Genomic DNA, 25,057 nt, shown 5'->3' with positions numbered 1-25,057 from the left:
GTATTAGGGTTATAGGGTTAGGGTTAGGGTTAGGGTTAGGGTTAGGGTTATGTATTAGGGTTAGGGTTAGGGTTAGGGTTATGTATTAGGGTTAGGGTTAGGGTTAGGGTTATGTATTAGGGTTAGGGTTATAGGGTTAGGGTTAGGGTTATGTATTAGGGTTAGGGTTAGGGTTATGGGTTAGGGTTAGGGTTAGGGTTTTGTATTAGGGTTAGGGTTAGGGTTATGTATTATACAGGTTAGGGTTATGTATTAGGGTTATGTATTAGGGTTAGGGTTAGGGTTAGGGTTAGGGTTGTGTATTATACAGGTTAGGGTTATGTATTAGGGTTATGTATTAGGGTTAGGGTTAGGGTTAGGTTTAGGGTTATGTATTAGGGTTAGGGTTAGGGTTAGGGTTATGTATTAGAGTTAGGGTTAGGGTTATGTATTAGGGTTAGGGGTAGGGTTATAGGGTTATAGGGTTAGGGTTAGGATTAGGGTTATGTGTTAGGGTTAGGGTTATGGTTGTAGGGTTAGGGTTAGGGTTATGTATTAGGGTTAGGGTTAGGGTTATGTATTAGGGTTAGCGTTATAGGGTTAGGGTTAGTGTTAGGGTTATGTATTAGGGTTAGGGGTAGGTTTATAGGGTTAGGGTTAGGGTTAGGGTTAGGGTTATGTATTAGGGTTAGGGTTAGGGTTACAGGGTTAGGGTTAGGGTTATGTATTAGGGTTAGGGTTAGGTTTTGGGTTCGGATTAGGGTTGGGTGATCCTGTTTTTGGTTTTATTTTACTGGCCTAATGATCTGCTTGTCAATGTATGATTGTGAAGAATGTGTATGTGTGTTGTGTTAGTATGCTTTGTGGAACAGTAGATGAGAGGCAAAGGACAGCTCCCTGCCCCAGGAGGCCCGGGTTCGGATCCCGGCTCAGTTGACCCTGGGGCTGTGATGAAGGAGGACCAGGATGAGGACCAGTGAGCATTTATTAATTTCTGGTAGGGTGCTGCACAGCTTCTGGTAAAAGAGAGAGTCCAGATAAAACACGGGGGGCCTGTGCTTGCAGCACACCCAGGAGGGAGCACCACCGTGTGACCAAGAGCAAGAATAAAAATTAAAAAGACATAGTATTGTATGTCGAAAAAAAGTCATAGCATGTCAAAAAAAAGTCAGTATGTCAAAAGATTTCATGAAATATAGTCATAGCTATACTATGACTATGATGAAAAATTTCATGAAAAAAGTCATAGAATAGTCTGTCGAAAATCCTTTCAAAAGTCATAGCCATAAAACATTCCACATTTATGTTATTTATCATCACTGAAACTGCAAAAAAAAAAAAAGACATATTGTATGTCGAAAAAAATAAATTAGTAATAGTATAGTATGTCTAAAAAAATAAATTAGTCATAGTATAGTATGTTGAAAAAATAAAAAATAAAAAAGTCGTAGTATTGTATGTCGAGAAAATAAAAGTTATAGTAAAGCATTTAAAAAAAAAAAAGTCATAGTTAAAGTATGTCGAAAAAAGTCATAGTATAGCATGTAAAAAAAATGACCCCTGGTCTAGACTCTTATTTTGTAATCGTAACCGGAAGTAGTCGGTCTCACTCCAGCAGTCACCGTGGACCAGACTTCTCTCGGTAACGTTGCTTCTCTCTCCACTTCTTTTTCATCCTCATCACCGCTGTGTCCGGTAGGCGGGCTCTCTCTCTCTGCTCTGTGAGCTTCCGCAGTTATTCTCCCAGATGGATCTGATAATATTAACGGTGTTATCTTGTGTCGTCACTGTGAACTGCGACCCTGCGGGGCCGTTAGTGGACGTCGTCGTCGACCGGTACGACATACCGAGAGTTTGTCCTCGGGAAGTGCAAACAGAAGACTTTATCCGTTATCATTTTAACGGTTCCTTCTATGCGGACGGGAAAAAGTTTGACTCCAGGTGAAGTTAAAAGTGAAATACACAATTTAATGTCATATTTAGACTGCGTTCATTCACATCCACAGCTTGTGTCTCTACTCTACAGGAACGTTAGCGTTTGTGTTGCTGTGGTAACAATATACGTCACGTTCGAATTCGAACATATAACATGCATGTGTTAAAATGGTGCAAAATGCAGCATGTGTCTCTATTCAGTAAGTTAACGTTGTTTTAGTATCATGGAGACACTAAGATGGGCATAGAAAGTATACAGGCATCCTGCATCCATTCTCCTGATGGATTCACAGACAATTTACTGCAGCTGAGATAACAACTGCAGACGTGTCAACCACCACATCTCATTCATTTTTTTAGTATCGCCTCAATGTTTCTATTAAAAAAAGCATGAGTTATATTTTAGCAGTGATTTTAGTATGCAAAAATGAATTGTAGGCAGACAAAATGTGGTTTTGTTTTATACGAGGGAGTATTAGGGCCACATTGAGGGAAAACATTACTAAGATTTCGAGAATAAAGTCATAATATTAGGAGAAAAAAAGTTGTAATATTACCATGCACCATGACATGAGCCTCTACATTTTTTCTTATTCATATTTTGACATGTCTACCTACTTTCTTTTCCTCTCATGACACACTCATCCACCTCTCCACAGTCATGACCGAGGCAAAGCCTTCATCAGCCAGGTTGGCCTTGGCAGACTCATTACAGGGATGGATCGTGGTCTTCAGGGCATGTGTGTCAATGAACGGAGGAGGATCACAATCCCCCCACACTTGGCCTATGGAAGCATCGGGACAGGTGCAGATAAACATGACATTAAGGGCACTTTGTTGGATACATTATATTTGTACTGGATTATGCCAACCTGTGTTGTTTGGTCCTACAGGTGGTGTAATTCCTCCTGACGCTATGTTGTTGTATGATGTTCTCTTGCTGGACATATGGAACACCGAGGACAAGGTCGAGATCCGCACTTTCAGCAAACCTACAATCTGCAACCGCACAGCTGCAGCATCGGATTTCGTGCGTTACCACTATAACGGCACCCTGCTGTCTGGTGCAGCCTTCGACTCCAGGTGAGGTGAGGTTAGGTTTTTTTACATTAAAAGGTACAGTTTGTAGGATTTGGCGGCATCTAGTGATGTGGTTGCAGATTGCAACCAACTGAGTACCCCTCCGCTCACTCCTCCTTCTCAAAGACTGTGGTAACGTGAGCCGCCGAGTGCAAAACCGTAGTAATGCCATTCGCCTCGCTCAGCGGCCATCCATAATAACAACTTTAGGAGCAACAGAAGTCAGACGGCGACTGGCGGTACCACGGTTTTATACTGTGCGGCTCACATTACTGCTGTTTCACAAGCGTGACTGAGAACTACGGTGGCCTCCAGGTAACTTTAAAACACGAAAGGCGTTACCTTGGAAGGACCCCCAAGGGGAGGGGGCGGGTTTAGACGGAGCTCCTGAGGCGATGCTACTTTCAAATTGTGCTAGCTTTCCAACATCGTCGACCCTATCTTTAAGATTTCATTAAACTTAGTTTTTTTTATTTTTACAAAATGAACCAAAACACTGACAACGAGGAAGATTTTGGGTAGATAATGAGAATACAAATTTTAATCATATCCTCTAAAACTTCAAAGAAATCAGATTTGAATTGAAATGAAACACTATTACTACGCTTCTTTACAAGATTTTTAGTCAACGCTGATCTTTAGGGGAAACCAGATATGTAGACATGAAGGGCTCATTCTAAGCTAACAAAAACACAGTGATTCTTAGTTTCAGGTGATTATACACTAATGAAAACATACTTTATGAATATTATATTCATACATATAAAATGTTACACTGTTCCTTTAAGGTACTTCCATCTGTTTCTGTGATTTTCAAGAACTTTGTGTTTGTTTTAGTTACTCGAGGAACACGACCTACAACACCTACTTGGGACAGGGCGACCTCATTAAAGGCATGGACGAGGGTCTGTTGGGCATGTGTGTCAGGGAGAGAAGGCTCATCATCGTCCCACCCTTCATGGCGTATGGAGAGACCGGCCATGGTAGGCTACGAACTAATAATGTTCAAGATGACTGTGGCTAGTATCTAATAATTTCACATACCATAATATAACCTGTTAAAGAAATTAATTGTTTTTTAAAGTTTTACTTTTCAAACTTGCTCACCTACAAATATTAACTGTTTTTATATTAATTTATGTTTCAATGGTCTTTGATAGACTTTGATTTGATGTTTTCAGTGTCAGAGAATAACTATAAATCACATATACTTTTCATTACTGCTGATTAGGGCTGCAACTAACGATCATTTTCATCTTCGATTAATCTGTCGATTATTTTCTCGACTGATCGATTAGTTGTTTGGTCTATAAATTGACAGAAAATGATGAAAAATGTTGATCAGTCTTTCCTAAAGACTATTTAGAAAATGCTCCTCTGTAGTTGTGTTCAGGTACATGTGTAGAACTCTGACTTGAGAATCAGCTGTTGATTGCCATTCTTATTCTCACAGTATTTGTTATTTAGTTTTGTGTACAAAGTTAAAACAATATTGCCATCTAGTGGTGACCTCTGTAGGCCATAGAAAATTATAGGACTACAATTCCCATGTCGCTCCAGCCAATTAGTAGAGTCAGGTGTGGGCAATTTAAGGCTGAAAGTATCACCAAGGAGAGACAGTTCTCAAACATTTAACGTAAAGACAAGTTAAGTTTATAATTTTCTGAGTTTCGATTTGGTTTTGATTCATTTAGCTGAATGTGTATTGGAACAACCTTGATTTATTTTTGATTAACCACACGAGCCATTAGGGCGTCTAGAGTGACTTTTAGAGAGCAAGTAGAGGGAAGCCGTGACAGTACTCATGTCTGATTATTGTTTACGTTCTGGGTACCCTTACTTTTGAGGAGAGTCCACACTGACTGCATAATGCAATAATAATAATGTATAGAAAATAGGGCTATCAGAGTTAACGCAATAATGATGCCTTAACGCAATTTTTTTTTAATGGCACTAATTTCTTTAATGCAATAACACAATCGATCTTTCGGAGGTTGTAGTAGGTTCAGTTTTAAAGCTAGGGTGAAGATACTGGAATCATATGAAGTGTCATGTCATGCTGGCTTCTCGTGGAGGAGGCTAAATGACGTTCCACTTATGCTAAAAATTTTGGCGAGAAAAAACTGTCAGCCATTTTCAAAGGGGTCCCTTGACACTGACACGCTGACAGCTGTTGTTGCCTGTTGGGCTTGAGTTTGCCATGTTATGATTTGAGCATATTTTTTATGCTAAATGCAGTACCTGTGAGGGTTTCTGGACAATATTTGTCATTGTTTTGTTTTGTTAATTGAGTTCCTATATTTAATATATACATAAATGTGCATAAAGCAGCATATTTGCCCACTCCCATGTTGATAAGAGTATTAAATAGTTGACAAATCTCCCTTTAAGGGACATTTTGAACAGATAAAAAGTGTGCGATTAATTTGCAATTAAAAGCTATTAACTGTGGACAATCCTGCGATTAATTGCGATTAAATATTTGAATTGATTGACAGCCCTAATAGAAGTAATGTAAAAAGAAAAAGGATTGCTAATGGGTTCAACTCTCTGTCTCTGCAAGTCACTGCAAGTTGAAAGTTGCATACCACACTAACATGAACGAAAAAATGTGTGCCTGGAAGGTAGGAAAGTAAAACTAAAAGTGAGTGTAGGCTTTAAAAACTGGTCCACATTAAGGTTAAGTACATGTGACCGGTATGGACATGAGACTGTGAGATATAGACTCCATGAAAGTCTTGTTTTTTTTCCTGCCAGGAACTCTGGTCCCTCCTCAGGCTACGCTGGTGTTTGAGGTGCTGCTGGTTGATGTGTTCAACCCTAAGGATGATCTGATTGTGGAGGTGAAGGAGGTGCCTGAAGGCTGCAGCCGCCGGACGGTGACTGGAGATTACATCCGCTACCACTACAACGGTACCTTCCAGGACGGCACGGCCTTCGACTCGAGGTAAACCTGGGATTTCTCCATTCTCAGAAAGCAATAAAATATACATGCAAAATGAACTGGTCGAGGCAGATGGCGGCCAACCCAGAGCCTTGTTCTGCCCAAGGTTTCTACCTGTTAAAAGCCATCTCACACCAAGCACGGATTTTCGTCCAAAAGATTTGCACGGAGATTTATAAACACTGAAAAAAATTAATTGGGACAGACCTTGACTTCAGCGGGATAATTGCCGGAACGCAGCAACACGGATAATTCGCATCGTACCTGGTGTGCATAGTTATCTAGTTGTTGAAAATGCGGTGCGTTAATGCGGAAAATCTGCATGCAAATTTTCGGCATTCCCGCACCGCATTAGAGCGAAACGATGTTAAAGGAGATTTTTCTCTTGCCACTGTCATTCTAGTTCTTGCTCATGGGGGATTTCATGTTGGGTCTATAAATTAGTGCGATCTAGACCTGTTCTATGAAAAGTGTCTTGATAACTTCTGTTATGGTTTCACGCTATATAAAAAAGAAATTGAATTAAACAGAGTTTAACGCTTTCCTCGACAGCTACAAGCGAAACAGCACCTATAACACTTACATCGGCATGGGATATGTGATCCGAGGTGTGGACAATGCCCTGCATGGGCTGTGCATAGGAGAGAAGAGAAGGATTACTGTCCCTCCTCACATGGCCTATGGCGAAGACGGAGTTGGTGAGTTTGACACATACATTTAGGAAGACTGGAAAAAAACACTTGGAATGGAGCAACAACAAACCCCGGCTGGCTCACACTAAAAGATTTTTCAAAGCTTAACAGATTTCGAAAATGTGACAGACCCCACACATAACGATATATTATGATATATTTAACAGTTTTGTTCCTATAGTGTGTGGAGGAGGGGCTGTATGGAGGACCACAAAAGTCACGGATATAGTAATAAAGCATTTAATTCATTAATAATGGAATTGTACAATAAAAATAGTTTGTGTTGCTAATAATTGAAGAAAAAAAAATTGAATTGCTAAAATTCTATAATAAATATAAATAAATAAAAAATACAAATATAATAATAATAAAATGTGAATATATGAAAATATATATTTTTTTAAATATGGATGATAAATAAATGAGAAATAAGCATTCCAGTTGTTGTCCAAAATCAACAAGTTGGTCCTCAATTTCTCAGGTCCGTCTTACTACTACTTTATGCTTCGTGTTTGCGTTTACTACGGCCGCCATCATCTGCTTTATTTTCGTGTAATGTGTGGCCATAATTTTGTTTATGTTTCTAACCCTAACCCTGTTTGTTTTTTCTCCCGCTGTAGGAGAACTCATTCCTGGCTCTGCTGTGCTGGTCTTTGACATTCACGTCATTGATTTCCACAACCCCAAAGACCCGGTTGACATTAAAGTTACCCACAAGCCTCAGGAATGCAAAGTGACCAGTGAAGCTGACGATTTGATTCAGTATCGTTATAATTGCTCCTTGATGGACGGCACCCTGCTGTACTCCTCGTGAGCGTCCTCTGCTTCACTGCATCCCCCTCTTCCTGCATGTAATCATTCCTGGCTCCTTGTCTGACAGATTTCATCGGGCCTAGAACTGAAGATGATAGACCAATTTTACATATCCATGACAACAGCACATATGCCTGCATGGTTTGAGGTTTTTATATATGAAAGTTTTATTTAGCTTTTTTTTTTGTGGTAACGGGTTGTTTCCATTTCCAGGGACCACTACGACTCGCCTTCCATCACAACTCTCGGAGCGGACAAGGTGATCCCGGGTCTGGAGAAAGGTTTGAGTGGCATGTGTGAGGGCGAGAAGAGGGAGGTGGTCTGTCCACCACACTGGGGACATGGTGAAAATGGAGGTCAGTCATTGGGACTACTCAGATCGCACTCTGATCACACTTTCTTTTTTACCAGAAATCATGTTTGCTCTCCTCTATTTTGGTGTCTCCAGCTGGAGAAGTTCCCAGCAGTGCAGTGCTCTTCTTTGAGTTGGAGTTAGTGGAGCTGCAAAAGGGAGTGCCTGAAGGCTATATGTTCGTGTGGCTGGGAGACGGCCCAGATTCCCTTTTTCCTGCTATGGACCTCAATGGTGACAAAGAGGTTCCTCTAGAGGAGGTAAGCAGACAAGCTAGGTCCAGTCTAACTACCTTTTAGGGCTTTCCCAAATGATATTTTTTGGGCTTTGGTGCGAAATATTCGAAGGTATTTGAAGCTTCACGGCGCAGCGCTGCAGGCTGACATGTTCTTCTCCATCTCCCTCGTTGCAGTGCTGCTGCCGCACTACTGTTCACACACAACAAACAGATATCCGTCTTAGAATAACTAATAATTATGTTGAATATGAATAATGTTGTGGGGTTATTCCTTATTTCATGGACTATTTGGGGATTTATACATTATTATTACATAATTGCTTATAAAAAAAACGAGATATTCAAATACTGATTTGGAGGTTGATTACCATGGCAACGGTCGAAGCTTCAAAGCATTCGGGTCAGCCCTGCTCCCTATTTTCAATGTTTAAGCAGTGAAAATGCTTGTAACAGTGTAACTATCTCCTGTTTTCTCCAGTTTTCAGCCTTCATCATGCTACAAGTTAAAGAGGGCAAAGGTCGTCTTCGGCCAGGGGTCGATGCCGACAGCATCATCAGGGACATGTTCAATAACCAGGACTACAATAAAGATGGGAAGATTGTAGAAGATGACCTGAAACTTGAGGTGGATGACGAGCCTAAAGAAACAACACGAGATGAGCTGTAAAGGGGAAAGGTACCGTATTTCATTGGTGGCAAAGGACAGGCATCCAATGGCTGAGGTTATAATGTCATCTTAGCAACTGTCGTGCAACTATTTTGAAAAATGTTTCAGAGATTGAAACATTGAAGAGCCTTTATTTAAGGCAGTAAGATAGTTGGCTTTGCTAGATTCTGTTAAAAAAAAGGACTTTGAAAAATATGAAAGGAAGAACAATGGTCTGTAGTGAAATTGTTTTGTTGAAAAAGGCATATTAGACTTGCATTGATCTACCAAAGAAAGCATTTGGGCTGGGCCCTTCCTCCAGAATATTACTTTATAATATTAGTAGTCAATGCAGTGCCTCATATAAAAATTAAGCCACTGGTTGTACAGTATATTTGGGAGTGGCTAGTTTGTACAATATTAGAAAATATATTATAGAAAATGATATCACAAAGTGTTGTTGAACATAAACTGTTTTATAGTAAAATTAAGACACCTATTTTTCCTTCCACAATGTCAATGTACAAATATGTACCTGTGAATTAGGTTGGTAGACTTTAAAGGTCCCATATTATGCTCATTTTCAGGTTCATTCTTGTATTTTGTGTTTCTACTAGAACATGTTTACATGCTGTAATGTTCAAAAAACACTTTATTTTCCTCATACTGTCTGCCTGAATATGCCTTTATTTACCCTCCGTCTGAAACACTCCGTTTTAGCTAATTTCAATGGAATTGCAACGGAATTGCGTTGCTAGGCAACAGTTTGGGTGTATGTTTACTTCCTGTCAGCCGATGTCATTAACATACACTATAACAGGAAATAAACTGGGACACATTTAGAATGTTTACATTTAAAACCGTGTAATGGTCTAAATATTGTATATTTATGACATCACAAATGGACAGAAATCCAAACTGCTTGTTTCAAATGCACAATTTCTGTGTGTATTCCTCCGTATATTGAGCGTTTTGATAGTTTTAACAGTATTTATATAGCACTTAAACCTGCTTTATCTCCCTTTTTACAATATGGGACCTTTAATTAAGTGGCCTAAATTTTAATAAAAACATTTCATTCATTAAAACATTTTTAACTACAATTATCCCCTCGCGGTTGTAGGTCTCCGCCAACCAGTCCAATTGCAGTTTATGTCCAAAATGTCACCACTTAATCCTATTAGACATTTGTGTAAAATTGTCTTAGTTAACATGTGAATTCTTGAGTTTTACTCAAAATGTATTTTGTGAAGTCACAGTGACCTTTGACCTTCTAGTTCATCCATCAAAGCGTTCCTGAGATATCGCACTCACAAAAATGGGAGGGATGGCGGGACAATCCGAAAACCTAATAAAACATGACGATCAGAACCGGGTGGAACCACATTTTATTTTAGACAAGTTGGAACATATGAAGAGGTAATGAGTTTGGACAAAAGAAGACATGACTGACTGTACGTGGCAAAATGTCCAAAAATGCCAAAAAAAAATCTATTTCATTTTTGGATATTGTGTTATTGACTTGTAGTTACGTTTTAAGAAACTTTTGAATCAATTGTTTTCAAAACTATAGTTAAAATGACTTGATTTTACTATGTAAAATACTAAAAAAATTCTGAAAGTCCTGTGTTAGTTTGTAATATTTTAACACTTCTGAGGTAGCAGTTAGTTCTTACAAATAATTTGACCTCAGTGACCTCTGCCATATTTTAAAAAAGAGCTATGTATTTGTTTTACCCTAAAAGTCAGGTATAGTTGTCAAAGTTTACCAACAAGTAACAATAAATACAACCTGTACTTATTATTTAACAATACTACCAGAAACTTGAAGACTTGACATTGTAAAAAAAACGTTTAACTTCTTAAAAACGTCAAGTTAAAATCAGCTAGAACTCAGTTTTAAACCAGATGTCAAGTGCTGCCATTTATGTTGTGCGTTTTTCTTTCCCTTTATCATTACATCCTATATGAAAACCAAAACTGTCTGACAATACCAACATTATCTCTTCCCCAAACAAACTAAAACCCCAAAACACCCATAACCACACACATGCTGAAAAGTAGGTAGATGGTGCGAATCTACAGTATGGTCCAAAAGCAGTTTAACCATTAACATGAGAGGAAGGCCAATGGACACAAATATAAAAGGAAGATGTAGTGTAAGTTAACTGTGGCTGTCGACTGAACTTGTGAATAGTTTTATAAAATAAAAAGAAATATTCTTAGTTGGTTGTAAATAAGCCTTCAACTGGCGCTTACTGAGCGGGAGCTTCCTCAGCTGATGGCATCGGAGTGTTCAATACAAAATGGTCAGTGGTATTCTCAACTCACTTGTTGCCAGTAAGGTAGAGCATTATAGCGTTGGGGACTTCCAAGGTCTCATCTTTTAACAACACAATGTCATATGAGTCCAAGTAAGACTGCTTCCTCTCCTCCACCTGAGAAAAACAAACAAATGAGAAGTGTATTAAAATGTCAGAATATGACTATTTAAAAGGGGCTGTAGGTGAGATTAGAGCAAATATTATTAAATAAAGTCACGGTAACTATATCCTGACAGTAGTGTATGAGAGAGGTAATCTGAAAAAAAATCATGTGCCTCTGTGTCCTCCAGTGCTCCTAGTGGCATCTGCAAGTTTGTGACAACAAAATGTCAATTTTGTGTTGTGAGTGATGAATGTAAGATAGTGAAAATTATTAAACATGGCTCTGTTTTGATCACATCATGACTGTTTTAGTCAAATTGGCTTTAAATGAAGCACTTGATAATTTATCACTCAGATTTTCATTTCACGTCCATTTTTATGGCTCCATTTTTCAATTCACATGCATTTTATCACCTCCATTTTTAATCAATACATTTTGTTTTTTACTTCTACCCCTCATACACTACATGGTTCTGAAAACATTTTATGTGAAAAAATAGGCATTACAGTAACAGAATATTGATTCATATTTGATCAGTGCTGCTTAGTTTGACCGGTGTTTGTGGGTGATTGGTGGCCAAAGTCTCCCGTCACGGGCTAGATTTTCTAAAGCCTGAAAACAGCCATGAGGAGGTGCAGAAGTCTAGTTTCTGAAATGCTGAAAGGTTATTATGGAATTTTTGCCCAATGATGCCAAAAACATTCTGCCTACCCCTGATTTAAATGGTAACTTCTGTATTTTTCAACCTTTAGTGACTAATGGGGACAACATTTTTTTAAATTGGTCCAGTATTGAGCGAGAGCTCTGGAACTGGCAGCTATGAAATGAGCTGCGAGGGCAATTAATCAGCGTTAATGTAATGTGACGTTCACTAAGTGCTTGTTTTTGCCACTGACAGGCTCAGATTGTTATTTTAAGTGACCACATTATGGAAAGACAAAGAAATAAAACATTTTTCTTACTTTTCGCTTCAGCCAGTCTGTTTATTATTGTGTCCAAGTCCTGCTCAAGGAGAAATCTCGTTCTGAAATCTGAATATCGGGCAGCAACAGGTCCCATTCTTTACAACAGGGCTTCTCAAAGTCCGGACCCAATGGCAATCCGGACCCAGCCCATACCTCGCGGGTACCAGTGCAAAATTATTCAAGAGCGTAGTATTGATAAGCTCTGACGTTACTGGTTCTTTTATCTGTACTTTTGGTGTAATTTATTATCAAGCTGCAGCATCTCCTCTGCATACAAACACACACTGAGCGAAGTCTGCGAAGACCAAAGAGGCCGCGGTGGAGACAGTCCAGTGAACCAGGTGAAGTAAACTCTAAGATTGCTCGCTACTGTAAGGGCAATAAAACTTTTGTGACTAAAAAAAACAATACTTCTGTTCAATACACCTGTTCATCAAGCATAAACATGTGAACAGGTAGAAAAGCGACATTTCAATCTGCTAAGTCCGCAGTCTCTCATCCATAGCCACTATTTTTTACTCGAGAACAGCGCCCCAGCTCTGCTAATAGCAAACTACAAACAAGCTAAAGCAAACGCTGTCTGTATGTGGTCTAACTGTTTAGCTTAGTTCGCTACGTATCTTAAAATTTGTGTAAACTGATCTGCTGGCTGAGACAAAGCAGCCTCTCCTCCCTCTACCAGTGAAATACAACAGCAGAGGGAGGAATGACTGATACTGTGTTCTTCATTCTTTATAAACTTGACTCAGGAATATTATTTATTTTATTGACATTCTAGATTAGTTTCCAGTAAGATATATATATGTATTTTAAATATAATATATTAAAAAGCAATTATTTAGAAATGAAAAAGAACCGATAAGAGTATCAATAAAGAACTGAACCAATAAGGAGTATCGATAAGAGCAGTATGGCTACTATCGATAAAAAACAAAACCTCTCTACTTGTGTTATGATGTTATTTTGTTATCGCCAATCGTTCCAGACCTCTCTGGCCATGAATTAAAATCAGATGTAGACCTTTGAGTAATAAGTTTGAGAGCCCCTGCCATCGGCCATCAAATTCAAAGACTTCATCCACATTGTCAAAATCATCTAAATATTCAGCCATGACATTAAAGACACTAAGCTACGCTTTCTGTACTCAACAACACAATAAACTGCCCGGCTGGTACTCGCGTTTCCACCATTGTCTTCAACCAACCAAAACGCCACCTCACAACATTTCAGAACGAGACTTCTCCTTGAGCGAGACTCTATCCACAATGTCAGACACTTATAATAACAATCAGAGACTGTCAGTGGTAAAAACAAGCACTTTTAGTGGACGTAAATTGACGGTGCCTATATAAACAAAGATTATCAGTAAGGTGCAAAAACCAAATGTACACAATGCCAGAAATGTAAACAGGTTAAGGTTAAGTATCATAAATATAAACTGGTTAACAGTACGGAGAAGGTTATAATCATTTTGAACTTTCAATTTGTTTTTATTTTAGTTTCGACTTTTTGATTTCTTTTTGATTTAGTTTTCAGAGTGCGTTTGCTAGTTTTAGTTTAGTTTCAGTTTTTCAGAAATGTTAAGTCTTTTATATATTTAGTTTTACTTTAGTTTTAGCTTGTTTTTGTTAGGACCAGCTATAATGTTTCAGAAGTATGTAGTTATATACATACAAAATACATAGTTGGAGAACTGTGTGGGAATAGCCATAATGTTTAATGTTTGCATTACTTTAGTGACTCGGTTGCGGCATAGCGCCATCTCCTGAAATTCATACTGTATCCTTTTTTTTTTGGTAGTGCTATATTATAGCTAAAAAACAAACTGAAATTAATTTACGTTCAGTTTTATTTTACTTTTATTAGTTTTTTTATCCAGGCAATATCGTTACAGTTTAGTTTCTCTTAAAGGATATAGTTTTTATTTAGTTTCAGTTTACTAAAAATATTTTTCCCTGCTTATCTTTGTTTTAGTTTCAGTTGTATTTTACTATAATAACCCTGGTATGGAGTCATTTTGATGATAAAAGTGTGATATTTTATGTACCTTGTCGTTGAGGAACCCGATCTTGAGGATGTTTTCCATGTCCTGCACCCCATCAGCCATGGTCAGATCTCCCAGAGAATCTCCCAGCAGTAGCACGTTGGGCCGCGTCCGCAGCTCCTGGAAGTGGCCGGTGTTGAGCAGCGCGCCTTCCCTTTTATTGTAGATGTGGATCAGTTCTCCCTTGAAAGCCTTCAACACTCCCTGTAACAGCAGATCATGAGTCAGATACATTATTTCCATCCCTGGTGTGGGGCCAAATCGTAGTTTGTGGTGTGGCTACTCACAGACTCATCAAAGTCCATGTAGTTGGAGAAGACTTTGACGTTTGGGTGGAAGACTTTGGCCTGGCGAATAACCTCTTCCAGGATGTCTCCTATTCCAGCAGAGAAGATGAGCAGAGGGATGCTGTGCTCATACAGGTGGTTAAAGAGGAGCTCGTAGCCCTCCCTGTTAAAACATCAGCTCATTATTAAAGTACACATATTACCAAACGCTTTCAACATTTGAACTATCAAATAGATTTTCTGACCTCAGCATGGCATCAGACTCCCGCACCGCCACGGCCAGCAGGTCTTTCCTAATCTGCTGCTGTACCATTAGTTCATGAGCTTTAGTCCACCTGTGAGATAAAGGTGTAGTTTTATGAAAACATTAAAGAACATAATAGCATATTTATTCGTAAAATCTGTATTAAATACTCACCACTCCACCATTAGGGGCAGCTTTTCTGCTACTGACCGCGAAGAGTCGATCTCTATAGGGTAGTATGTGTCGAGCAGCTCCTTCAGCTGTGACAGTGTTTATTTTAGGGCTGTGTTATAAAATGCATGACACCACACATAAAGCTATCCCATGTTTTCTAAGTCTAGGGATGTATACTGTACTTTACCAAAAATCACTATGAGCATTATTTCCCTCAGATGGTATTAACTGGCATACACAGACTACAATAGAAAGCCTGTTTTTGCACTACCGCCTCATTCCTACCTCTTCTTTGCAGTCACTGGAGATGAGTTTGCTGTTGTCAAGGATATCTGCAAATAAAATACACAGACAACATTTAGCCAAAACCAAACTTTTAAATACATGACAACATTAAAACTACAGCTTACTAGTAAGTGGACTTACTGTGACATGTAGGGCACCTTTTGCCATTATGTGCAAATTTTGTCAGGGTCATGTCAAAATCTGAGATCACCTGGATGAAAAACAGAAAATAATTATACAAAATGCTATATATGCAGACAGTGAAACCTGTCGTAGATGTAGATGTGGTATACCTGCAGGGTGTTGGAGCCAGCCTTCACCATGGACTGTAGGATCTCTTGTACCCTCTGAGGGTCCCTCATACATACTGAGGGGTTGGACAACTCGGGAATCTGATCAGTGAAAAACATGTGCGAGGAAGTGTCAATGACATAAAGGCAAGGCAAGGCAAGGCAGCTTTATTTGTAGAGCACATTTCAGCAACAGGGCAATTCAAAGTGCTTTACATAAACATTCAAGAACATTAAGACAAAGTGCAAAAGAACATTAAGACATATTTAAAACAGCTATAAAAACATTAAAGATTAGAAAAATAAAAACAAGCTAGGATAGAAGCTAAAATAGAGTATAACACACAAGAGTAAAAGCTCTAGTGCAGTATATAAGATCATTATCTGGTTTAATAAAAGGCAGCAGCAAACAGGAAGGTTTTAAGCTTTGATTTTCTGGGAGCTTGTTCCAGATATGTGGTGCATAAAAACTGATTGTGCTTCTTCTGCATGTTTAGTTGTGACTCTGGGGACACTAAGCAGACCTGATCCAGATAACCTGATCCAGATGACATGGGGGCTCTGGATGGTTCATAACATAGCAGAAGATCAGACATGTATTTTGGTCCTGAACCATTTAGTGCTTTGTAGACCAGCAGGAGTATTTTGAAATCGATTCAGAGAGCTATCTTACACGTGAGACTCATAAAGCAGTAGTCCAGCTGAATAGACAGTTTAGAGCTAAGCTAAGATAGCTAGGTACGTTTAGATAATGTAGCTAGCCAGCATAACAGTTAGTTGTTTGTTTGTCTTTTAGGTGCTTGACATTCACCTAAAACCTTAAACTTATATACACAAAATATGATTACCATTTTCTTGAAGTGGGTTGATGCTCAGACAAAGCGTGTATCATCAGTTTCTCCGCAGATTAGTAACGTTCAAGCTGCTAGTCTGCTGCTGCTGCTAGTCTGCTGCTGCTGTTACTGAGGAGACACGACAGAATGATCTGTAGCTGCGATGCTGCCTTCACGTACTGTCGGAAGTGTCGGAATTCTTTTAAAGTGACAAAAACAATGTGGTAGACAGTTCATTCTAAATTGTGACTGAGATGTGATGTCTAATCGAAACTATGCATTTAAACCGTCTATACCAGGGGTCAGCAACCTGCGTCTCTGGAGCCACATGCGGCTCTTCAGTGGCTCCCTGTGGATTTATACAACAAATAGTGGAAATGAATAACTGTTTTTTTGTTTACATTTTCATTTTTATTTATCATTGTTGTTGGTCTATGGTACAACTATTAGGGCCACATTGAGGAAAAAGAGGAATTTCGAGAATAAAGTCATAATATTATGAGAATAAAGTCATAATTCTATAAAGTAGTAATTTTACGTGTTATTTTCTTTTTTTCTCATAAACTTCTGACTTTATTCTCGTTTATTCTGGAGATCTCAGATGTTTTTCCCCTCAATGTGGCCCTAATACTCCGTAGTACATTTGCTCTTTGGCCCTCACTGCATTAGACTTATAGACTATATACTTAGACTATAAACTGTGTTACCTTCATCACAATGATCAAATGTTTTGCGGCTCCAGACTGATTTCTTATTTTTTTTTGCCTCTATATGGCTCTTTTGATAGTAAAGGTTGCTGGACCCTGGTCTACACAAATTATTATTAAAGTGAAGTTACTTAGATGTTATGTATTCTGTGGTTTGAAGAGACCAAACGTTTATTTTCGTCTGAGGTTCTCACAAATCCGAGCCTGTGGTAAACACGCAAAGGCAGCAGCACCACGGTTTACATAAACTGAGGTTGGACGGTGTTATTCTTCCCCCTAAAGGCAAAGGCACTGATGGAAGGTTCCGCCTCTCCACCAGGGGATTTCTCTCACAGGGCTAGTTAACAAAAGGTGAATGTATTCTTTAAAAATAAATTAAACTGTAAAAAGTAATATTTTTAAATCATGAAAGTCAATACCACTGATTACATCACAATGCGGTCTGCAAACTTGTATTACAAGTAACCACTGGAACATGTAGATTGAATGAATGAATGAATGAATGAATGACTTTATTTTGAACATAAAAATAAATAAAAACAGATACAAAATAATAACAAACAAAACAAGAGTAATAGTGTCTGAAAAGGAGTAGGTAGAAGTAAAACTTATATTTCCCTACCCCTTTCTCACTTCTCCTCTATTAACTCAAATATCATAGAATGATAATATAATATAATATAATATAATATAATATAATATAAAAACTATCCCAGAGTTATTTACATCCCAAATTAAATATATGAACAGCATCCCAAGTTTATTTGCAACCCACATATCCATCCAGAGTTAAAAAGTAGATATAAACCAACCCTTATCACAACTCTTCCTCAACCATATACCTCCCAAAAATATCTTTTTTGTATAGCTTTTTAAATTGATTTATATTTGTGCTCCGCTTCAACCCATCACATAACCCATTCCACAAATCCACCCCACAGACTGAAATACACATACTCTTCTTTGTTTTACAAACACAATGCTTTTTAAAATTCAATTTTCCTCTTATTTGTATTCCTAAGATTCTGATTATAACAGCTATGAAAGTGGTACTAATCAGTTAACACTACAGTCTTTTAGTAGATGCAGGTTACATAAAGATTTCTGGGTAGCAACTCCGTTAACTAGTGAAGTCCAACAAAGCAATAATACACGTTGTGCAACAATTTGTCTTACAAAACAACTTTAATTGCAAGTGATGACATTAGCATTTCTTACATCCACTATAAGGAGGACACAATGTCAGACTATCACATGCAAAGCAAAGTACATAGCTTATTCCACTTAATATTTGCAGTGTTATTTATAATGGTCATAAAGTGGAAATGAATGTCATTTCTTCGCTCTGTAACCTTTATGCTGCAATAGGCGCTGCATGGACAGCGAGAACTTCTGAATGTCAGTCACAACACGTTCTTATAATAATCCTGTTTGTTTTGCCTATAATTCCTTTTCATCTAATTTCTAATTTTCTTAGGAGGGTGAGAGGAGACCACAGAACAACATAACCGATCTCTAATATACACCCACAGTAACACAAGGTTTAACAAGACATTTAATGTTGGAAACAAGTCTGCAAATAATGACATGTATTTTCAGATCAAGATCAAAACTTACTGACTTGCTGGCTAAAGCATTTCCAAAATACAATCACCTTGTCTGAAATGAAACAAATGAAATAAACAAAGTCAAAGTGCAATGGCAACTTAAATCCCTATGCTTCTGTAAGACTTTACAATTAGATGTCAAAAAGTGCAGTAGTAAAGAAGCTCTGCTTTGCAAACACAAAACATACACAACTCCCACACTCATACATATATACATTTTCAATTTCTTCAAATTAATGGGAATACACTGAACAATAGTCTGCCAAAGTGCAAAAGAAAGGAATGATTGAGCCATTGCCAGTGATTGGTGCTTAATGCAGTGGCTGAATAGAACATTTTAATGTTAAGATAACTCAAAGGAATCATTTTATTACATCTTATCACATCTTTTCAACAGGTCTCTCATAATTTCACCTTGTCAGGAACCTGAAGATCTAGTTTTCAAGTGTTAGATGAGCAACAAAAATTAAATTAAATTAAATACACTTAGTACAACCGTTTAAAAGAAAACTGCAATCTAAAAGTAAACTATCCTACAGGATTTTAAGATTAACAGCCTTTCTGAATTATTTAGTTGTTGAGGCTGCACAATAACAAGCAGAGCAGTTCTAATAGAGCTATTATGATACAAGTTACGAGTTAAGATGTTTGAACCGACTTGCATGAAGAGATTGTCACAGTGTTAAAATGGAATGAGACTTCATTAAGCGAGCTGGAATGAATGCAGGAATGCAGTTATTGATGTCATGTAGCCTCTCCAGTACAGGCTTACAATAAAGGAATGTAAAATATCCATATAAATGTTTACATATACAGCTTTATCCTATTTATGTACAAAACAGATAAACAGCATCTATACCAACATACTTGACAAAAGGATATTCAGTTGTTGGCTGCTATATAACACTCTTATTCACATGTTTACATTCCCGTTATCTCTCCTCGCAGACCACCAGCGGGTAAGTACACACCTGTCCACACATTTCATGGCTTTCCACAAGTCAGCCATTAACACAACACAGCATGAGAGCCGATGGCACAGAGTTCAGGTTAATGATATCCAGTATGAGAGCAACACAAGGCTCGCTGCAGCATGTTATGTAGGAGTGGGGGGTCGATGAAGATGGCTGAAATGGAATGAATGCTTGCAGGAGTATATCCTTGTAGTTCTTGGGGTTAAGCAGACGCCAACTTGCTCAGCACTCTATCTGCGACTGGAGCTGCCGGCGTAAGGTGAGCGTGCGCCGGTGAAGCTGCTGCATCTGCTGCATGCGATCTCGCTGACGGGCCAGGTTCTGCGGCATGGGGTAACGCTGGCAGCCGTAGAGGAAACGGTAGGGGATGCGGACGTGGCAGGCGGTGGCTCGGCAGCGAGGCTGAGGCATGGGCGGCAGCAGCATCCAGCGTTTTCTCTCAGCGCAGTAGCGGTAGGCCTCCTTGCGGTACTGCTTGTCCACGTCATCGCTGTTCTTCCACCCGCCGATGATGAAGACGTCCTCGTCGAAGTGGCAGATGGCGGCGCCCTCGATGCTGGTGACCTCTGGTGGCAGGCTCTCCAGGATCTCATCAGAGGTGCGTGCGCTGATCTTTTGCTTGGCGACCTCTTCCCGCACTGTGTAGCTCTTGGGGCAGCAGGACGCCGTGTGGTAGAAGTTAGTAGACGCCACAGCCATCTGGAAGATGCAGTAGTTGTCAATAAGGGGCAGGGAGTCAACATCTTGCCACTGGCGGCTCTCTGTGTCATAGCGAGTGGTCACCGTCTTCAGTCCATCCTCATTATCTGTATCGACAGGTGTGCGAGCCGTGACGTACACATAGCGGTCCTCCACGCTCACCGCCTTCACATCCCGCAGGATTTTGGGGGCAGATTCCAGATTGTGCCACTTGTCCTGCTCAGGCTCGTATATACTGACGTCTTTGAAACCTGGACTGAAGTTCCCGTGGCCACCGATGCTGTACAGTATATCCTTAATACAGGTGAGGCCAAAGGAGTGCTTGCGTGTGGTCAGGTTGCTCACCTGCTCCCAGGTGTTGCGATTAGGATTGTAACGCTCCACCGTCTTAGCAAAGCCTGGTTCCATAGAACCAGCTACATAGACGTGGGACTCTGTGACAGCGATGGCGTGGCCGTCCAGGTGGTTGTGGATGTGAGGCAGGTTGACCCAACGGTCCTCGTAAATGAAGTAGCCCACACACTCACTCAGGTAGTCCCCTCCCTCTGACACACCGCCTACCACCATGATGACGTCCATGTTCTGGCCAAAGCGAGGCTGAAAGGAGGCCATGTGGGAAGACCAGAACTCCATATCAGTTGACTTGAGGTTCTCAAAGCGAATGGCGTGGCCCTCCACCGCCTCCGACACCAGCCGGAGGCAGGCCTCATTGGCGGACACCAGCTGCTCGGCTTTCACCACCCTGGTCAGGTAGGTGGGCTTGATCTGCGGCAGCCTAAGGAGACGAAACAGCTCCTCGAAGTAGCGGCTTCGCTCCTCCGGGTTCTTCTGCACCCACTTCACCACGGCCTCGAACAGCACCTCCTCGGAGTCCACCGTGATCTCTGCGTCGGACAGCCAGTCGCGGACCAGGTGAAAGGGCAGCGTGTAGAACTCGTCATCCTGGATGACCTTGTGGAAGTTGCGACGGATCATGTCTGCAGCCCGCAGAGCCAGCTGGTCCAAGGTGTACATGTGGGCTAGACTGTGCACCGCCACACAGTTGGTCAGGCTCAGCTTCTTCTTCAGGAACTCACCACAGAAATCCTTCAGCTGCAGCAGGAGGAACCTAATACAGAGGCAACACAGTAGAAGATGTCAGACAGTTCCTGTAACTACATAGTGCAGTGCACTTTCATAGACAAAGCTACTGGACTCACCCTGCACTATACTCATTTTTAACAGTCTCTTCTGCACTATATTCACTTTTTTAATAGTTGTGTATCACAGCTGTTACCCTGCACTATATTCAGTTTTAACAGTTTTCTTCATTTCCTTGTATTTTTATAAATATTTTTTGTACTTTGCACTATTAACTTTTTTACTGCCTTTTTACTAACATGTTTCGCACTATGGAACTGTGATGCTGGAAACTTGAATTTCCCTCGGGATCAATAAAGTTACTATCTATCTAATACTACTGGTTAGATCAGGGTTGTGTATGTATGTGCATATGTAATTGTATGAATATGTATATGCTTGTTTCTTTATTTTCCCATTCTATTGTTTTTTATTTAATTATTTATGTTTCATTGTATCATGCTGTCTATGATATGAATTTCCTTGGAAAGCACTTTGTGCTTTGGGCTTGAAAAGTGCTCTACAAATAAAATTATTATTATTATTATTATTAAGATGTCAGACAGTTCCTGTAACTAGATAATACTACTCTGTTCAACAGGCTTGTTTTCTGCAAGCATGGCACATAAACAACACTTTTTAGAGCACACATCAGCCACAGAAGGCCTCATGCATTGACTATACAAACTGAACATGTTATTGTAAACACATCATTACCTGTCGGGCAGCTCCAGCACTTCATGCACATTGCAGTGTACAGTCTCTTCTGCACTATATTCACTTTTAACAGTTTTTCTTCATCTCCTTGTATTTTTATATCTGCTTTATTTTTTTGTACTTTTTACTTTGCACTACTAACTTTTTTACCAACATGTTTTGCACTATGGAACTGTGATGCTGGAAACTTGAATTTTCCTCTGGATCAATAAAGTTACTATCTATCTATCTATCTATCTATCTAATGCAACTGGTTAGATCAGGCTTGTTTTCTGCAAGCATGGCACATAAACAACACTTTTGAGTGCAGCAACAGAAGGCCTCATGCATTGACTATACAAACTGAACATGTTATTGTAAACACACCTGTCAGCCAGCTCCAGCACTTCATGCACATTGCAGGTGCTAACTCGTATTTCTCCAGTGTACATGTACTGGATGACACTCTCCACCGTGTCTGGGTCCGGCCCCAGCTCGGAGCTCCACTCCTTCATCTCCACCCGTCCGGACAGCGACTCGGAGAACTGTCCTCCGAGCAGCGGGGTGAAGTAATCTGTGGACGCCGCCAGCACCGACCTGTGGGCTGAGAACTCGCAGCTCTGGACGCTCCCGCTGGCCGCTCCGCTGCTGAAGGCCAGCGTCACGTCGCAGAACAAGCCCTGCTTCCTCTGCTCGTTCTGCCGCCGAGACAGCTCCGAGCAGTGGGAGGAGGAGGTGAAGTCCTCGGCCTCCTCAGCATCTCCGTCTCCGGCGAGAGCGCTGGGTGTGCTGGTGCCGTTGCTGCTGCTACTGCTGCTGCTGCTGCTGCTGCTGCTGCTGCTGCTCCGGGTGGAGTCCTCCGGGTTGGGAGCCGCCGCTGCCATGATGCTGGAGGAGGAGAGCAGTGGAGGGAGATGAAGTAAACTAGTGAAGGAGAGGAGGCGACATACGCAGCCACACATACATGGAGGCAAAACACAGAGCAGCGACAGCGAAGCGCGTTTCACATTCGACGTGTGCTACATACAGAGATGAGAACCCAAAACACCGGAAATGAGTTAGTATTTAAGCACTTCCGGTTCCTTAGTCTGGAAGTCAATGGGTTAAAGCATGTTTACCTTTTTTTTTTTCAATATTATATTTATTGTTTTTTTGTTCATTTTGAAACAACAGAACAAACATTCACAAACGTCCCCAATAATAACATTCTCGGTACAAAGAAACGTAATAATATAAAGGTGTGTGTAGGTATATATACTCCTTTTTGATCTATTCACTATTATTGTTATTTATTTTATTGTGCTCATTTTCAGGTTCATACTTGTATTTTGTGTTTCTACTAGAAAATGTTTATATGCTGTAATGTTAAAAAAAACACATTATTTTCCTCGTACTGTCTGCCTGAATATACCTGTATTCACCCTCCTGTCTGAAACGCTCCGTTTTAGTGCATTTCAATGGAATTGCAACAGAATTGCGTTGCTATAGGCAACAGTTTGGGTCCATGTTTACTTGGCTGATGTTATTTACATACACTGCAACAGGAGACAAACTGGGACACGTTTAGAATGTTTACGTTTAAAACCGTGTAATGGTCTAAATATTGTATATTTGTGACATCACAAATGGACAGAAATCCTGACGGCTTGTTTCAAACGCGCAATTTCTGAATACGGGCTGTGTGTGTATTGAGCGTTTTGATAGTTTAACAGTATTTATATATCACTTAAACCTGCTTTATGATATAAAAGACCTGAAAATCTTTTACAAAATGGGACCTTTAAAGTGGCTAAATGAAACTACTAAACATCATCATGCCGACCCCACCTTTATGGTACATGTCCACAAGAGCGTTTTTTTATCGCGAGGGATCGCCTTGCTTCTCAGCATTGGACGCTTGATTGGCTGCCACTGGACACAAGGCACTCGGCACCTGATTGGACGAACACTTTCACTTGTGGGCTGCTGCTCACAACTTCGAACTCGAACCAACATGGCAGCTCGTTTGGAAGCTTTCTTCTCTTATATCACGAAAATAGTTCACCGAAATGTGTTTCTGAAAACATTTTATGTGAGAAATAAGCCATGCAGTGGCTGAATCTGTCTTTATTTTGGATCGACAACACTTAGTTGTCAGAGGAGGCGAGTGGCGTCGGACGCCCGTGATTTTGCATAATTAGCCTAGACCTTAACTTAATGCAAATGAGGAGCGGCCAACGTGACGCACATTTCTCGAATCGTCCCGCCACGCTACCAGAATGCATTGAACAGCTGCTTACAGTGACAATGAATGGGAAGCGTGGAAAGGACTGAGGCTGTGGACATGTACTATTACAGCCTCATTGTGTATAGACTCACGCTCATGCGACCATTGTGTAGTTCGTTTGTAGCCTAACGTTAGATTTTTACTTCTGGCGATTGCATTAATACTTCAAAAATCACAAAAGTGGTGTTCATTTGTTAAGATTATCTTGCTGAACAAAACGTGTAAGTATCATAAACGTTTGTTTGCGACAGAGCTTATTTTCTGCAATAATCCAAAACCCAATGGAAAAATCCCATTGTTTTTTGTTGATGGAACCAGGGCGATGCTAACTTCCTGGTTGACCTACAAAAATACATCATCCCTGGAGCAATCTATCTCGAAGATTTAGGTAACACAATGGGGATTGAGCCTATGACCCAGTGATGAAAGTATTGCAATATTTATATATTTCTAGTATTACAAACTGGGTATCTTTGGTAGCATTTTCAGTAAAAAATGCCCAATTACAGTTTTTCTCCATAGCTGATTTTTATCTTATTTGATAGGGACTAAGCATTTTAACATCGCACCAATATCTGTGCTGCACAGAGAGTTTATACTCTAGCTATAGATCATTTTCAACTCTTGTCCCTAGTTGGGATTTTACATTTAGGCTCCAGTATAATTAAAATATACAGTTTTCAACACACTACAAATATACAAATACAAGAAAAATACACATCACACAATACACCAATAGGCCTACACCTTAGTAATTTAAA

At 39.9% G+C, this 25,057-nt stretch overlaps 3 protein-coding genes across 5 annotated transcripts; 1 reads left to right on the top strand and 2 right to left on the bottom strand.

Annotated features, from left to right (window-relative positions):
• Positions 1–1,446: 1,446 nt before the first annotated feature.
• On the top strand, positions 1,447–8,880 carry fkbp10a (FKBP prolyl isomerase 10a). 2 transcript variants are annotated; one of them, XM_037793018.1, is made up of 10 exons: positions 1,447–1,621; positions 2,574–2,719; positions 2,808–2,997; positions 3,832–3,977; positions 5,752–5,941; positions 6,491–6,636; positions 7,251–7,440; positions 7,657–7,799; positions 7,892–8,055; positions 8,512–8,880. In XM_037793018.1, exons 1-10 carry the CDS (start codon positions 1,533–1,535, stop codon positions 8,698–8,700), a joined length of 1,593 nt encoding a protein of 530 aa, XP_037648946.1. In that variant the 5' UTR covers positions 1,447–1,532; the 3' UTR covers positions 8,701–8,880. The 2 variants fall into 2 exon arrangements, with proteins under 2 accessions (XP_037648946.1, XP_037648945.1); XM_037793017.1 differs by having other exon boundaries at positions 1,489–1,920.
• A 1,170-nt stretch (positions 8,881–10,050) lies between these two features.
• LOC119502194 (cytosolic 5'-nucleotidase 3-like) lies at positions 10,051–16,419 on the bottom strand. Of its 2 annotated transcripts, none has more exons than XM_037793021.1 (9): positions 16,244–16,419; positions 15,399–15,497; positions 15,247–15,316; positions 15,106–15,152; positions 14,821–14,906; positions 14,648–14,737; positions 14,403–14,565; positions 14,119–14,319; positions 10,051–11,117 (listed from the first exon to the last, which is right to left on the bottom strand). In XM_037793021.1, the coding sequence occupies exons 1-9, from the start codon at positions 16,244–16,246 to the stop codon at positions 11,007–11,009; spliced, it is 870 nt and encodes a 289-aa protein (XP_037648949.1). In that variant the 5' UTR covers positions 16,247–16,419; the 3' UTR covers positions 10,051–11,006. The 2 variants fall into 2 exon arrangements, with proteins under 2 accessions (XP_037648949.1, XP_037648950.1); XM_037793022.1 differs by lacking the exon at positions 16,244–16,419 and adding an exon at positions 15,871–15,926.
• A 1,682-nt stretch (positions 16,420–18,101) lies between these two features.
• LOC119502016 (kelch-like protein 11) lies at positions 18,102–23,085 on the bottom strand. The gene is made up of 2 exons (XM_037792842.1): positions 22,418–23,085; positions 18,102–21,323 (listed from the first exon to the last, which is right to left on the bottom strand). Exons 1-2 carry the CDS (start codon positions 22,990–22,992, stop codon positions 19,739–19,741), a joined length of 2,160 nt encoding a protein of 719 aa, XP_037648770.1. The 5' UTR covers positions 22,993–23,085; the 3' UTR covers positions 18,102–19,738.
• Between the last annotated feature and the right edge of the window lie 1,972 nt (positions 23,086–25,057).

The sequence above is a fragment of the Sebastes umbrosus genome, chromosome 14, assembly GCF_015220745.1.
Source record: "Sebastes umbrosus isolate fSebUmb1 chromosome 14, fSebUmb1.pri, whole genome shotgun sequence".
NCBI classification, from domain to species: Eukaryota; Metazoa; Chordata; class Actinopteri; order Perciformes; family Sebastidae; genus Sebastes; species Sebastes umbrosus.
This window is presented reverse-complemented; position numbering and strand designations above follow the sequence as displayed.

Bases quoted from the DNA above. Each gene is read 5' to 3' on its own strand.
- LOC119502016 (XM_037792842.1), bottom strand. From the start codon at position 22,992: ATGTGTGGCTGCGTATGTCGCCTCCTCTCCTTCACTAGTTTACTTCAT. The intron at 21,324-22,417 runs GTGTGTTTACAA...CCTCTGTATTAG, and splicing joins GTGCTGGAGCTGGCTGACAG to GTTCCTCCTGCTGCAGCTGA.
- fkbp10a (XM_037793017.1), top strand. From the start codon at position 1,727: ATGGATCTGATAATATTAACGGTGTTATCTTGTGTCGTCACTGTGAAC. The intron at 2,998-3,831 runs GTGAGGTGAGGT...TGTTTGTTTTAG, and splicing joins GGTGCAGCCTTCGACTCCAG to TTACTCGAGGAACACGACCT. The intron at 7,800-7,891 runs GTCAGTCATTGG...TGGTGTCTCCAG, and splicing joins GGGACATGGTGAAAATGGAG to CTGGAGAAGTTCCCAGCAGT.
- LOC119502194 (XM_037793021.1), bottom strand. The intron at 15,317-15,398 runs GTATACCACATC...TTTTTCATCCAG, and splicing joins CTGGCTCCAACACCCTGCAG to GTGATCTCAGATTTTGACAT. The intron at 14,566-14,647 runs GTCAGAAAATCT...ATGTTTTAACAG, and splicing joins GAGTCTGATGCCATGCTGAG to GGAGGGCTACGAGCTCCTCT.